This window comes from Lagopus muta, chromosome 15 (assembly GCF_023343835.1).
Source record: "Lagopus muta isolate bLagMut1 chromosome 15, bLagMut1 primary, whole genome shotgun sequence".
Taxonomy (NCBI): Eukaryota; Metazoa; Chordata; class Aves; order Galliformes; family Phasianidae; genus Lagopus; species Lagopus muta.
In genome coordinates this window covers 9,957,532-9,973,289 of record NC_064447.1, presented here as the reverse complement: position 1 = coordinate 9,973,289, position 15,758 = coordinate 9,957,532, and the positions used below count along the sequence as shown (strand labels likewise).

The 15,758-nt window shown below is 48.3% G+C and overlaps 1 protein-coding gene across 12 annotated transcripts in view; it reads right to left on the bottom strand.

Annotated features, from left to right (window-relative positions):
• Positions 1–15,758, bottom strand: part of CACNA1H (calcium voltage-gated channel subunit alpha1 H) — a 200,957-nt gene that overhangs the window by 91,613 nt on the left and 93,586 nt on the right. For all 12 annotated transcript variants that reach the window (XM_048961289.1, XM_048961277.1, XM_048961278.1 and 9 more), the window contains 3 exons: positions 12,776–12,873; positions 9,568–9,727; positions 1,673–1,988 (listed from right to left, as the gene is read on the bottom strand). In XM_048961289.1, coding sequence (XP_048817246.1) covers positions 1,673–1,988; positions 9,568–9,727; positions 12,776–12,873 — 574 coding nt within the window. The remainder of the gene's footprint in view (positions 1–1,672; positions 1,989–9,567; positions 9,728–12,775; positions 12,874–15,758) is intronic.

Below are 15,758 nucleotides of genomic sequence, written 5' to 3'. Positions count from 1 at the left end.
ATGGCCTAAGTGGCATTAAATTCATCCATAAACCTGTTGGCATGGGTTAAAGTGATCTATAGCTACAAAATCCAACTTCGCCAGACCCTCTGCTCTTTCCAAAGACCCCAGCTGAAATCTCTGCGGATTAAACCTGCACATCTGCAGGCCATGCATGCTGGAGAAATGGAATACCAACATGAAACGAAGGCTTGCTGCCTGCAAATCTGCTCGGGAAGCACAAAGGAAGCAGGAGCCCTGGAGAAGCACCTGCCCAATTTCAGTGCACTTGCACAGGCAGTCTGCAACACACTGGCCTCTGCCTTTTCTCTAGAAAGGACACCGCTGTCCTGTGGTGGGAGCCAGAAAGGACCTCCTGGACACATCATCATCTGTGTGAGAGCAGAAGGAGAAAGCAAGTGCAGCTGAAGACCCACCTAAGACTCATGCTTTGATTTCCCTCTTCCCTTCATGTAGCGCTCACTACCAGCTGGGATTCTCTTGTAACATATTAATTACAGGAGAGAACCCAAGCATCTTTAAAAACAGCTTAACAGAGGCATGAGGTCTGTCTGAGCCCTTCTGGGTTTGGTTTTGAGCCCCTGACACCAGCAATGGTGCAATTTGAGGTTTGCTGCTGTGAGAGCAAACAAGATGCTCAGAGCAAGCAAACGCCTCTTCACAGCTCTCAGATAAAATGACAAGTCATTACGTTCATATTATAATATGAAACCAGAAGGAAATTCAGGAGTGGAATTTAGAGAGGTGAATGAGCAATTACTTGTCATTAAGAAAACTGAAAGGAGATTGTCTCTCTTTTAGGAAGACGTCACCTGCTCTTCAGGAAGACCAAACAAAATAGGACGTGTAGCTGAAAGCACAAAGAAATCGGTATCAAAAACAAACTGCAAAATAAAGACTGAAAACCACGCACACCTCATTTCAAATCCACCAGCCCTACGAGACCACAGCCTCGGGACTGTGCAGATGAGCTCTGCGGTGTTCCAGAGCTACAAATGCACTGAAAATGCTCTGGTTACTGGAGTATGCCTTATCATTTGCCACCCGTGAAATCTTCCCCAGCCTGAGTCAGGAGCTCTGTGGTCTTCATTGCAGAGCTGTACAAGAGTGGATCAAGTCAGTCTCCAGCCCCACATGGTTAGACATACCTTCCCAGGAATTCTAGCCAGAATAGTCTGTTTGGGTTATTTACTCCTCCCCACAGCATACCATGCTAACCAGTATGATCTTGTAACTCTTGATTCAGACCCAAATTTTGCTATCATGCTAGCTGCTACATTTCAGAACAATATTAAATCTTGCTTAAGGATGTGGACATTTTTCTCCATTTCCTGATGCTGCAGCAATAAGTAAGGACCCCAACTCTCAAAGAGACTTCCTTCTTAGGATTTATCCAGGTCTAATCTGCAGTGCCAAAACTTGCCAGATTTTTGTCTGCCTGAAGCATTTCCCCCCTCTTCCGGAACACTGAAAAGTGGCCGTTCCCCTGTTCTCTCTGAGTGCTCTGTTGGAGCATTGGTGCACAATGTCTGATTCATTTACTCTACGTGTCATTATGTGCAGCTTCATGCAGGTGGCAAGCAAATTCCTTTCTCCACTGAGGTATTGATCAAAATCCTCCCAGGCAAAGGATGACAAAACAAAGACACAGGAAACCTTTAGAGAATCATACCTGAAATATAGCTATCCAGGCATAGCCAATATTATCAAAATTGATAGCTCCATTGTGTGGGTTTACATCCCCTGCCATGCATACGTTGTAATATTGGTTCCAGTTTATGCAGGCATTCTTGCTGCTGAAGTCAGGGTTGTATAAACTTGGGGTGTAGGAGTCCATGCTCAAGGTGCACTCCACCTTGTACTCCTTCCTGGTTGGGATGTTGGAGCATTTCTGCATGCCGTTCTCACGATGGGATGAGCAGATGAATGGATTCTCCTCTGCTTCGTCTGTGCGGTAGTACGGATGCAGGAAGGTAAGGTTATATGTCCTGGAGGGGAAGAAGGAAAGATGGATGAGAACAGGGTGCCCAGGGAGGTGGTGGTGCCCCATCCCTGCACACACCCACGGTCAGGCTGTGTGGGGCTCTGAGCACTGATGGAGCTGTGGGTGTCCCTGCTCAGCACAGGGAGTGGGACCAGATGGCCTTCAGAGGTCCTTTCCAACTCAAACCATTCTGTGAAATGCTGCTATCCACAGAACATCAACAAATCTTCCTGCAGCTCCACAAGACAGCTGCCATCACACAGTCACCCCCCATTACCATTTTTCTCTGTGCAGTGTCCCCTCCACAGCTGTGCCCCTGGAGTCAGGAGCACCAGTGCCCATCATCCAGCACCTGCTCCTCAATATATAGAGCAACCAAAGAGAAGCAAGACTAATGAAAACTGCCAGAAACATCACTTATGCTGCCTCTGTCCATGGCCAAAAGTAAGACTTTGAGTCTGGATCATACCTCATCAGTAGGAGGACAAGGTCTCAGCAACTGTACCGCTCTGAAGTGCCTCCCTTCTGCCTGCAAATCCCAAAGCCCTGCAACTTGATGCCAATTCCTCCCATTTCCACCTCACCAGACAGGGGACAGGAAGCCACCGCAGAGACATCAGCCCCAACCACTGCCTGTAAGGCTGTTTGCTTACATCATCGTGTAAGGCTCCAGTGATCTTTCAGTTAAATATCAGCCTGAGTTTTCCAAGTGAGCAAATGAGGCAAGACGGCTGACAGCTGAAATGAAGTGGTAAAAAGAGAGGAAAAAAGCAGCCCAAGTACTTCCTACAAGCCAGGGCAGGTAACTTTTTGTTCCCAGCTAAGGATTTTAAGAGAGCTCTTCTGATGCTCAGATCATGCTTCAGATGACCCGAAGGCAAAGCAGCTTTCCAAGAAATTTCCCCCTCAGCACGTCTCCAGGATGAGTGAGCTGAACTTTAATAAGGAGAGAGGCAGCTACGGGCATCTCAAATTCCTTCTGTTCTTGCAGAAGGAAAGAGCCCACATTAATGGGAACTGGATGCTGATTTAATTGGCCTGGATAAAGTTATAAAGCTCTGTTAGAGAGAAGATAAGCAAGTGCTCTAATTGCAGCATGGCAGGGATGTGCCTTTTCCAAGCGGTGCTCTGAATGCAGGCCTCTCCATGGCAATGGACGAGCATTTGTGGGGCACATCAGCACTCACTGCTGAAGCACTGCTCAAAGCAAGAAGGTGAGAAGACCTCCTGCAGCAGATCTGCTGTTCAGAGCGGTGGGGATCTAAGGTGCTCTACAATCAAGAAGAAGATAAGGGAAAAAGCAACACAAATTACATGACCAAGCGAGATGTGGGTAGCAGACAAGCAGGTAATTCTTCAAGACAGGACAGCTGTATTTTTTTTCAATCTGCTCTGAATGTTCCCAACGATTGAATAAATGTGGCTGTAATGATTGCTGAGCAAGTGATACTCTGTATGATGGTCTGAAATTGCTCCCCATAACCCCTGAGTGAAGTCACTCAGCAACTGCGCTTTAGGAGAGAGCAATTGCTGCAGGGCAGAGCCAAGGGGAAATAAGCCCTGAACAACTTTCCTGAACAACCTTTTCCTCCATCAATGAACTACCTGAGATGGGTGCTGAGATTCATCCAGCTGCAAGAGGAGCACGGTAGTGAAATTGGGCATTGTTGGCTGTGAATAACAACTCATTCAGCAGCTATTCACCTCCCATCACACAACACTCCCATTTCCCCCCAGACACAACTGTAAAATCTGCCTCCCCGTATCTTAGATTCGAGAGACAAGGAAGAAACACATGAAAAATGTTTTTTCTTCAGCCCTCTCCTTTCCGCCCACAGAACGGTTTCACTTGGAGGAAATTTCCATATAAAACAAGCAGAAGATAAAGGTGAGCACTGCACCAGCACCTTGTTTGCTGGAAGATCAGACACTCCAAGCAGAGGAGTTTGTCACACAGAGGGGGTTATGGTGGGGAGGCAAAGGATTAAAAGGCACCGAGACACAGGGATGTGTCTGGAGTTGCTACAGCCTGTAGGCAAAGACAGCAGAGGAACTCGAGTGAAGAAACAGAGGGAGCAGAGAAGACAAGCAGCAACTTCTCCTGACTCACCACCAGCAGGGAGCTCTGTTTTGGCCTTAGTGGGTACAGAGGGGCTGCATTCAGATGCAGAAACCAGGACCTTGCAAAACTGCTCTCTGAGTCCCTAAGGCAATAGCAGGAGAGATACTGAGATGTCTCACATGGTGCCTTCCCATCAAAGCACTAGATCTCCGGTTTAGGTTCTGTAGCTCTCTGCAGTTCTCATCAAATCCTGATGAGATGCATCACGTAAACCCAAAGCATTGGCTCTGGCTGGGCAGCTCCCAGTGCCCAAACCTGCTGCTTGCAGCAGGGAGAGCCACAGGCAAGTCTCACAGCCCATAAGCTGCACACCTGTAGCTACGCATTGAACTCCTATCCCTGCAGCAAGGCTGAGTGATCCTGGAAACATCTCTTGCTCTTTCTTGTTTCACTTAAAGCAATGCCTTTTGATCTGGATGTGCCGCTCCAGATGACACTCCTCCAGACTAGAACTGATCACAAAGGAAATTTTCCTCCAGAGCCAGGAGGAGCTGTGAAACTCTACAAAAACTTATTTCCTTCCCCACCCTGGAAGCAACACCAGCAGCAGGAGTTCCCCGATCGCAAAAGGCAGCTGGCAGCAGGAGGGACAGGAAGGCTCAGCATGCTGCAGCTCACAGGCCAGCATAATTAGGATTCTACCCAGAGCAAAGCTGGACTTGCAGAGGGAGAGGGACCATCTGGAGGGATGATTGGGTAATTAGCAGCTATGGCTGCACAAGCTCCTTTCCCGGGAGCAGTTTCATGTTCAAATGCAGACACACATACGCCCGTGCCAAGAACACTGCCCATGGAAGAAGTGCTCAGACAGAAGGGCTGATGCGTCAGTGTGATGCTCTGCTCCGATCTCACAGCCGAGCCCCTGGGAGCTGCCTCTCCCACTGTGGCACAACGACACACAGCATTCAGCCCCACGAGCTGCCTTTCGCACCGTGGCACAGTGACACATGGCATTCAGTGCTGCGTGCAGCTCACTGCCCTCCCAGCTGCAGGAGGGATGCACGTACATTGACCCGGATGAATCATCTTCATTTCAGCCCCCAGAGGTGATCTCCAACCTCCTGATGTGCCCAGCCCAGCTGGGCAGGGACACAACTAGCAATATGCCAGCTGGTTCTGTGGGAGCCCATGCACCCAGTTTTGTTGCAGGGAGAATGCAGCCAGGCTGGGGAGCCATAGGACCAAACCCCATCTCATTCCGTGCCTCTCTATTCACTACACATTGCAAGTTGAAAGGCCCTCAGTGAGCCAGTCAGATCTCAGAGGCTGCATGTTGCCTCTGAGTCATGGTGTAGGAAGCCCTGGGCTGAAGGAGAAAAGGCTGCTTGCAGACACGCTGCCTCGGGCTGTGATCTAATAAGCTGCAGAGAGATCTGGGCACAGACGCTGGGGAGAAACGCAAAGAACGACACTTTGGTGACTGTGGGAGGAAAATAAAAGCAGGAAAATAAAGCACAGCTTGATTGCAAAGGGTGGATGAAGTTTGGTGTGGTTCTGCTGCTAACTGGTTTTATCTTCCCTTCTCTCTTCCTTCCTCATTTTTACAACATCCCCCACACCCCAAGAAATAAATAAAAATTACAAACTAAGAGTCCTGCTCTTGACAGGCAGTGCACCAACATCAAGTGCACCAGGGCCAGTTCCTGCCCAGCCCTTTTCAAGCCTTTCTCCCTTCTTTGTCTACCTGGACACAGGACATCATATGCATCCATACAGTGGGGAAAGACCCATAGTGGCACAGAGAGTGCAGCGGGAAGGGACACCCCAATCAGCAGACAACACTGCAAATTTAAGTCCTTCTTTTAGTTTCCGTGTTTGAAGGTTGTGCTGGCAAAACCAAAAAGGGGAAAGACAGGAAGAGAGCAGGAGTGAGAAGTAAAGTGTTACAGAATGAGAGAATCCCCAGCATCCACAGCTACCCTGCCAAGACCACCTACCTCCATGTGCACGAAAGGTCAATTGGACTGCCTTGGTTTTTGCCAACAGGCACAGTTCAAAGAACTTATTAATGGTAATGAATCCACTAATCATGAGACTCTTGTGCTCTGGGGAAAAGTCATGAGAAACTAAGCCCCAGAATGGATCTTGTTATCACATTAGAAAGGATTAACGCCCCTTTCTCGGCCAGCTGCCCAGCGTGCATCTTTCTCTGGGCTTACAGCAGCTTTGCTGTATTTCCCTGGGCACATTTATGTGCAGGAAGGATAGCACTGAAGCAGGAAAGTCCATCTTCTCTCATATCAAAGGAGGCTTTCTGCCCCATCTGCCCCAGTCTCAGTCCTGCCATGGCATCATCCCTAAGTGCTGGAGCACGGTCCGAACACAATCCTGCTTCAGCTTCCTGAGGAATGGAGGAGGAAAGAGAAAAGGCAGAAAGCACCAAACAAGCTCACTTCCCTCTGAGGGGAGGCTTCATTCTGGAAGAAACCCCACTGCCAACCCATCTCTGCAACATGGAGAGATGCCGGGAGGAGCAATTAAGCAACCCTCAGAAGTACCTTTCAAACTGCCAGCTGCCTGCCTGGGCTGTGTGTGCCTTTGCACAGGTCTACAAAAGCCAAGGAGCCAAAGGCAGTACAATACCAAACGGATACAGAGTTAATTAAGACCGAAACGCTCACATTAGAATTGTCCTGCAGCATTAGATAAACACAAAACACTTCACAGCTCTCTCCCCCTTCCAACCTGCTGAGATCTCTGAAAGGCTCCGCAAGGAAGAAAATGCTCCTCTGCATAACAACATAACACACAAGTGTTACCTTAAGAGGAGCAGCAACAACACTCTGGGGGTGACCCAGATCCTTTATTGACCATGGCAGCATCTCCTGCTGGCAGGAGGGACCCAAAAGGGCTGCATGGGGACAGCAGATCTGAGATCTTACAGGTAAACTGCTGGTCACGCTTGCCTTTGCCATCCATGATGAACTCTCAACTCTCAACCCAGGCCAACTCAAAAGCAGTGTGAAATTTCCCTTTCAGTTCCTACTGCTGGGAATCTCCTACACTCAGAGCCCATCCTGGTACTGCCATTCTTGCTGCCATGTGATGCTAAGTGAAACGGCCTGGCCACCAAACTCTCCAGGAGCTGAAGGGGCTCTGAACCACCGGAGCCCCCAAGGCACCACAGCTGATGTTCACCTCTGGCCAGGGAGTCACAGCCTCACACATCCATTGCAAATACCACGAGGAGCCCTGACCATAACTCAGGTCCTCCCCTTCACAGCACTGCAAGAAAACCTGAACCACGAGCATCACCTGCTCAGCACAGTGCACCATCCACCCTCAATCACACAGCTTCCTGGAGCACTGGTGAACATTATTTCAGGCTGAGAACAACAACACTGGGATTTAGCAGGACTTGGCAGATGAGAGTAGATGACCAGCATCTCATTCCTACTTCCCTGCAGAGCTCCATTCTGTTTACTTCTATCCAAAACCAGAGCTTAACTTTAATCCTACAGCCCCTGCCTAAAGGTTTGGATGTTGTTTTGTTCTCATTGGCAGCTTTCCCTGGGAGGGAATGGATGGTCAAGGCTCTCAACAGTGATGCCAAGCACAGCAGCTCAGCACAGGGATGGAGCAAGTGATGGATCCTCTCCAGCCCAACCCTGGGCTTGCATCTCCATGCTGCTTTGCAAGCAGTTAGCATCCTACTGCTGGTCAGTGGGAACTGCTTGTTTGAGGCCAGAGCTGTGAGTTTGGGCCATGTGCACATCTTTCCTTGTTACACTACTCCTGATTCACTCCATGTCTTTGCACCTACACAACTTACTGTTGGGGTGATGAAGGCCACTGTAAAGCTGGATCAGCACACACTATCTCCATGCCTGCCAGTTTCCTATGGTCTTAAGTTTACTCAGCAAAACAGACTCAGATGGCAGCTTCAGTCTGGGTGAGAACATCAGAGCAAATCTGGAGTTTCTCTGAAGCTCCTGATGGGCTGTGAAGGTGGAAGGAGAACATCTCACAGTACTCCTGCCTCATCAAACAGCTCCCAGTGCTAATCACAAGGAACCTGACTGCTGCAGAGCGGTCAAGACCCTGATAAACAGATCCTGTGGTGCCTATGATGCCTTTACATAACAGCCTGTTTCTTGACTGCTTAATATCTCTATTTAGCAAACAATCATCTTGTGATTAATTTTAAAAGCTCCACTTCGCAGGAAATCACACAGTATTTTAGACTCCTGGTGCAGGATCTTTGGTGGTCCCTCCCTATCCAGCTACTGCTCTGTGCCACCACACTACTCAGTGTGAGGCAGGAACAGGACCCAGGGTAAATCCAAGGGATAATACCTGCTCGTTTCCAAGACAATACAATTGCAAGCAGCAGATGATGGCAGACATAATTAGAGGTCCTATCTCCTCTTGAAGAGCTGGAGCTGCCCCAGTTAATTGCCTTCAGGCATTTCCTCACCTCTGAGCTACTGGTGTCTTCAGCAGCCTCTAAGAGGAGACTTTCTGCAAGGATTTATTTTGCATGCCTCCTTTTTTGCAGGAGTTCAAGGGGACAGTGTCAACTCACATGCAGTCCTGATTTTGCTGGTGATGATAAGGCAAGCAAGGGCACAGCTGCCCTATGATAGGGAACAAGCCAGCAGCCATGGGTCACCCAATGCCAGCTCCAAGTGTAACAGGGGCAGACCCATCCAGGCAGCCCAGACAGAGGTACTGGGAGGGAGCTGGAGGCAGGTGCACCTACAGCCCTGCTGAGAGCAGGGCCAAGAGCCCAACACTGAGCTTAAATGAAGGGCCACAGGCATGGTGGGGGACCCAGGTAAAGGTCACCTGGGCAATTAAGGTCTTTTAGCACCTGCAGCACCTGGGAGGGATGCTGTCCCATGCAACTGCTGAGCTTGCAAGAATCTAACTAAAGTTTGCATCAGCAGGTGATTGGATGTGCTGCACGTTCCTTATCTCTGTTTCAGGCTGAGAGTGGTACAAATATCTTTGATGCCTTCAGCATCATGGTACTTATCTTACTGACCCTACAGAGACATACATACAAGGTGTTTCAGCAGCATCTCTATGTCACTCTATGTTCTAGCATGCACACTCCTAATTAACCTTGTGCTAGAGGCTGTGCTGCATTGGGTGACCTCCCAGACCCACACAGCAGTTGTCACAGTGCTCTCATGCTTTCGTTTGGTCTAAATCCTCAAAATTCCCCCTGTCAGGGTTCTCAGCTTCCTTGGACGTGGTGTGAACACCTTCATACTCCAGGAAAAAAACGAGAAAGCCACTGCAAACCCTCAGAAAGCTGCCAACAAGAAGCAGCTAGATGGACTTGGAGTCTTGCAGCCAGCAACCAACAGTCTGAGTGCCAGGAGGGAAATGGGACTCAGAGGGTGTGCTGGGGGGGCCACTTCTGAGCACCCCCTGAGTACCACCATCAGCACGATGGGCTCCTCCATCAGGGAAAAGGGAGAAAGGAAGAACAGGAGATTTCTGCTGTACTTACGTTGCCAAATTCCTGTCCAGGAAACATCTGTTTCTTAGCAGCCCTGCCCAGAGCTGCACACCAACGATCCCAAAGATGAAGAAGACAAAGAAGCACAAGAGGAGGACGTTGCCTAACATAGGCAGAGTATCTAACAGCAGGGTGACGAGTATTCGCATACCTGGGGGGAGAAGGAGAAAACAGGTTAGAAGAACTGGGTGATGGGGCAAGCAGGATGCTCCACGCCTTGCAGCCAGGGCACAGGAACTGGGGGGTGCCCATCAGATTTTCATTCAGTCCTGTAAATCCTTGCGAGGCTCTCTGTATACATGCATGCACATTAGGGGCTCCCAGCACCTGTGCTGCCAGAGACAAGTTGATTTCTGTGCAAAAATTCTCAGCTTAAATAAAAGGATGGAGCAGTGAGTGAAGCTCGCGGGGCTGCAGCAAACCTTTGTGTCCTCATCAGCTCCTGGCATCGCTCTCTGAATGGACTGAGCAGGGATTGGGTGCTGCCCCAGGGCACCTTCAAACCCAAAGAGAATGCCAGAATAAAAAGAGAATGAGGACTTGCTGCTCGGCAGAGGTTAAATGAGCCTCGGAGACAGTGACCAGCTCTCGTTTCAACAGCAGATAATTGATGAGAGGAGGAATAATGAAAAGAGCAACAGACAAAAGCAAGTGCTAAATCATAGGAAGGAATAAAAGAAGAAACTGAACATCAGGAGCCCAGTGCTCGGCAGAGAGAAGGGCTCAGGTTTACAGCACGATGGCAAACCTTGCATCTGCAGGGTCAGGTGGTGACACTGCTGCCGCCCTTGGAAGCATTTTGTCCCACTAAGAAGTGTTCAGCAAACTCCTTTCACCACCTGTGTGGGGTCTGCTCCTCAGCCCATCAGCCGTCCCACGAGGGGATGGGACTTGGAGCAACCTGGTCTAGAGGGAGGTGCTCCTGCCTACAGCACAGGTTGGAACTAGATATCTTAAGAGTCCCTTTCAACCCAAAGCATTTCTATGATTCTATGAGCCACATTCACAGCAATGTGAGCTGTTTTTCCCCCCACTGATTTCCAGCTCACCACCAGTTTCCAATGCTCCTGTTCATACCGTGATGCCCCTGGGCCTGGTGAAAGGAGGAGTGATGCACCACGATGCCTCCAGCTCTGCACCTATCTATCTTACAAAAAAACGGTTAAAATTCCTCTCTGTGTGCCAGACAACGTTTTTCCGCTCAGCTACTTCTGGTATTTTGGGTTGTTTGGTGGCACTGTTCTGGAGATGGAAGCCATCTGCTCTCTATCCGGGTGCTCGGGGCTCTCAGCAGAGTACAGCTCTGCCATGGGAAAACTCCACGAGGACTGCCTGGGCTGAAAAGAGGATTTCTTTTTGTTCCCATTCCATGTGAAACGAGCTTGGAACCACACAGCAGAAAAGTAAAAATAAAGCAGCAAAATGGGCTTGAAAAAACAGCAGCCACTACTAAAAAAAAAAAAAAAAAAGCAAAACAACCACCCAAACTACAGCCCCTGCCAAACGTATAAATTGCAGAAATTGTATTTTTCCAGTCATTTCCAAGGAATAATTTCTAATAGAGACGATGTTTTTATTGGCTGGGGTTCTCCTTTCTCTTCTTAACAAATAAAAATAAAATAATCTCGTGGGTGAATTTATTGTGCCTGGAAGCACGGCGCTAGCAGCCCTGGCTGGAGCCCAGGAAAGTGCCCAGGCACCACAGGGATACATTGCTGGGCAATTTCTCATGGGTCCCTGCAACTGCGTGCCAGCTCCAGCCATAATTCATATTTGCTCAGTGTTGTTCTGTGGCTGAAAACACTGCTCTGGATGATGGCATCCCACTGAGGATGTGGGCACAGACTGAGAAGTGAGGGTGTCCCAGGTGATTCCCCTGTTGGAGCTGGACCATCCCTATGGATGAAAGAGCAGCAACGGAACATCGCTGGAAACCCCAAAATCCAAGACACAGAAGGTTTTTGCTGTCCTTTCTCTGCAGGCCCTGGATTACAGCATCAGTCTGAAACAGCGACAGCAGTAAAGCGCCAAGCGGAGGGAGCTGGTGTCTCATTAACAGGTAAATCTGTGATTATCCATCCTCCAGGCCTGGCACGCTGGACAACACCAAAAATGGGCTTAAATCTTTGGGTTTGATCCCATAAGCTATTAACAAAACTTGATGGTTTCCTATTGCCGGTCTTCTGACCAAAAGAAAACAACCTCAGACAGCCTGAAAGACACACTTCAAAGCTCCAACATCAGAGTGACAAAGAGAACTGCATGTCTGTCTGAAGCACTGGAACTGAAACTGACCCAGGGAAGTTTGCTGTGCTGTCTGCGGATGTGCCGACGTGACGGGCAATGAATCCCAGCAGGATGCTCAGGAAGGTTGGTTGGACTTGATAATCCTATTGGTCTTTTCCAACTTTCATGATTCTATGATTAATTCTATGGTTGTATGACTGGTGGGGTGTGTTATTCAAACACGCTCTTAAAAAGACCCCAAAATGTACGTTTTCGTGGTGAGAAGCATGCGTGATTTCCATGCAATGCTGCTGCATTTTGCGTTGAGCAGAGCATAGTTAGAAAGTGAATGAAGAGCAATGAAATTAGTGCCTTGCAAGGGTCACTCAGCAGACAGCTGGTATGGCAGGAAATTATTTCATCTTGTTGGTTCATCTGTCAAATTGGATTTAGGAGACAAGCAGCTGAAGCCACTCGAAAATGGATTTAGGGACCACTTGAACTTCCTATTGTGGATGAACCCAATTTTCTACTACGTGACAGCAAATCCTCCTTCATGGTGTTCTACCAACGATGGAGAATACTACGTTTCAAACCCTGAACTCAAAGAGACCGAGAGACCTTAAATAACCTAGAGGAAAAAAGCAAGTCCATCCCAGGCAAGAAGATCTCTTCTAGAATAGATCTCTCCCCTTTCTTTATGGGAACTTTGCTATTTAGTGGGAGATGGGAGTTACTTGCTTCAGAGAGTCCACAAAAATGCTAGAAATCAGCTACAAAAATTCAGCATCCCAGGTATAAAATCTCCCTTGTCCTTTGCTAACACCACTAATAATAATAAATGATGTCCAATTTCACATTAAAAAAAAAAAAACACAACCCAAAATCAATGAACTTGCCCTCGGCAGCAAGAGAAGAGGACATCAGAAAGCTTAAAGCTGAGCCCTCCAAAGCCATGCTGATGGTTACTTACTTGGGACCCTGTTAATGGCTCGCAGCGGCCGCAGCACGCGCACGGTGCGGATTGCAGACAGGCTGACGTTGTGTCCATCCAGAGAGTACTCCATCATGCTGCAGGGAAAGAGAGAAGAGGTGTCAGGGCATAGGATGCAGCACGAGCACGAGGCTGTGGGATGGGGGAGCAGCTCCTGATGTGCTGTTGGTATGGGATATAATGGATATTCCCACCTTCGAAGGGCTGCAGACACTCATGCAAGCAGCATGGTGCACGGACAGCTGACAGGCATGCACCTGGGGAGCTTCTGTTCAAGCAGGACTTGGCACAACAGGGAGCTGCAAATAAGGGACACAGAGCTGGGGCTCCCCATGGCTCACCCTTGCTGTTATCTCATTGTGCACAGCTCCACATCAATGAGATGTTCTGATGTTACACCCCCTGCCCTCATCCCGGTGCATTTTCACACCAGCTTATCCATCCTCCTATGACCAAAGTGTGAATAATGAAGCCAAAAAAACAACTATGAAGTAGTTTGGTTCTCATTTTATTATTAAGAATAAGGAACATTTTATTTTTCAGGCTCCGTCTCCATTTCACATAAATATTTCTCTCCCAGGCTGGGAAGGACATTAAGTTTAGTCAGTTTTCTTCTTTTATAGCAACGAGTGGCAAATGTGGGTAGTGTTGTTTTTTAATGGGGTTATGGCTAGTTAGCACGGCTGTAATTACAATTTATGAGTTTGACTACAGGGAAGCACTTGTAAATATATCACAAATCTCTCACCATGTCTGTTCAAATAACATAACAGCATCAGAAGAACCCTGCAAGTAAGCTGCTGGATACCATAAGGAATGAGCATTTAAAAAAATAAGAAAATCAACAGATACAGGAGAAAGGCAGAACTGCTGTCAGAAGAAGCTTCGGTGGAGAGATTTTCAGGTTAAGCATTCTTCAGCCAGGATGGACCAAAAATGGTTACGTACCATCAAGAAAAAGTTGCCATACTTTCTGGATTTCAGGCAACAGAGAAGAAGGGTTTGGTGTAGGGCCAGCCTTGCTTGGGAATATCACTACCTGGGTGCTCCTGTACTTCTTATTTGGTGCCTTGCTCCGCTCTGCTGAGTTTGCCTGGGAATATCCAGATGTTTGCTTCTCTGTTGCCTTGGAAAGAAGCTTCTCGGTGTCACCTCGCAAAATCCCTGCTATGACACAGAGGTGACTTTGCACCTTGAACCTTACTCTGTGCCCAGCAGTGACTTGGGGCTAGCTATTTGATAACCTCCCAGGGGTGGGTTTTTTTTTCCCCTGGAGCAGTTAACATTTCTTTATAAATCAAAACCACCTTAAAGCTTGTATGTAGGAACTGAGCCCAGCATGACGAACAGACACAGCACAACACCAGACCTTACACCCAACATGAGCAGCCAGAGTGGGGCTGCTGGGACCACCCAGTGGAGATGCCATTCCCCACCTGCACCGAGGGGCCCAGAGCCAGCACTGGAAGCAGCCCTTGCAGGAATAGGGACAGCACTGTCTCAATGCATAGAGCTGAAGCCTGAGCCTGCTGGCTGGCTTGGTCCCAGCACAGCACACACACACGATTTATCAGGTGACTGAACATGTGGGTTTTGCTGTAACTGAGACAGTTTTTGAACTCCTAATAGCATGTGAAAGGAATACGGACTGCTCCATGCACCCACGTGCTTGTTTAAGGGCCAGCTCCTGGGGCTTCACTTGGAGTTTCAATAGTGCTGAAGAAAGATGAATAATCCAGGCTATGGCCTAGGAAACAGCCTTTCTGCCTCCAACATTCCAGATTTCCATGGCATTCCACTTAGGATTTCAAAGCAAGTTGCCCCCTGTAGCCATCTTGATCCACCTGATTGATGGTGATGGGTTCCAGGTTGGACCTGTTGCAGCAAAATCAACTCAAGCCTTCATGGAAAAGTCCAAGGATCCTTTGCCAAGGAGAAGCTTGGGGTCCTGATTGCACATTGCACTTTTCAGCCAAGGATACCTTGGAAAACTCCAATGGAAACTTGCTGGAGTTGGATGTTAGGGATATGCATGGACTAGAGGTGATTCCCCACAGCCTCTGGGTAGTGGGAAAGAAGAGGCACAGCCTTTGTCTGCTGCTGTGAGCAGCTCCTACTCCTCCAGCTGTCAAGATAAAAATGTCCAAAGCATACCACATGAGCCTGCAGCACCTCCAGGGAAGGATGCACAAGAAACATCTCTGCTTTCAGCCTTTGTAGACAACATTTTTGATGCTTGGGAAATGCTTTCAACTTGGCTGCTGGACAGACCCAGAGGTTGTGAGCTCCATTTGCTCTGAAATTTTCCAGGGTACATTTCTCAGGCGAGCAGAACATGAAAGGGCTTTCAGTGCTGGAACAAACTTCAGACACAATCTGTTGCTAGAGGCAGAAGATATGTTTATTTTGTAGTTTCCCTGCTCACCCTCCTTTCTCTTTGGTACACTTGCTTGTCAGCCAAATCAGCTTATTTAAGGACAGCAAATAGGACAAACAATGCAGGCAGCTCTGTGCAGCACTTCTTATCAGAACTGCTTCATAAGAACTGTAACACAGCCATCCACTCTTTGGAAAAAGCACCTGTTATTCCAACTGTGTGCTTCTTGCTATATGGCCCAAATATACTCAAGTACACTACCATGACCTGTTTGATGGCTCTGCCTGCCCATCAAGAGAGCTCAGCATAGGGTCCTGTTGGTGCGTTGGTTATGAACGTTACGTTTCTGACCCCACGTTTCCCCCACAGTCACAGCCCCACTCTTCTACTAAATGTTCAAATGCTGCTGCAGCAGCTTGGGAAATTAAAAAGAAAAAAGAAAAAAAAATTATTATCAATGACTGCTGTTGTTCTTGCTGTTCTTCCCTAGGCTGAAACCTCACACTGGTTCAAAGCAGCTCTGCTCAGGAGGGCTCCTGTCTGATTCAAGCCTGTAAGGCCATTCCAAGCTGTACACCAGACAAA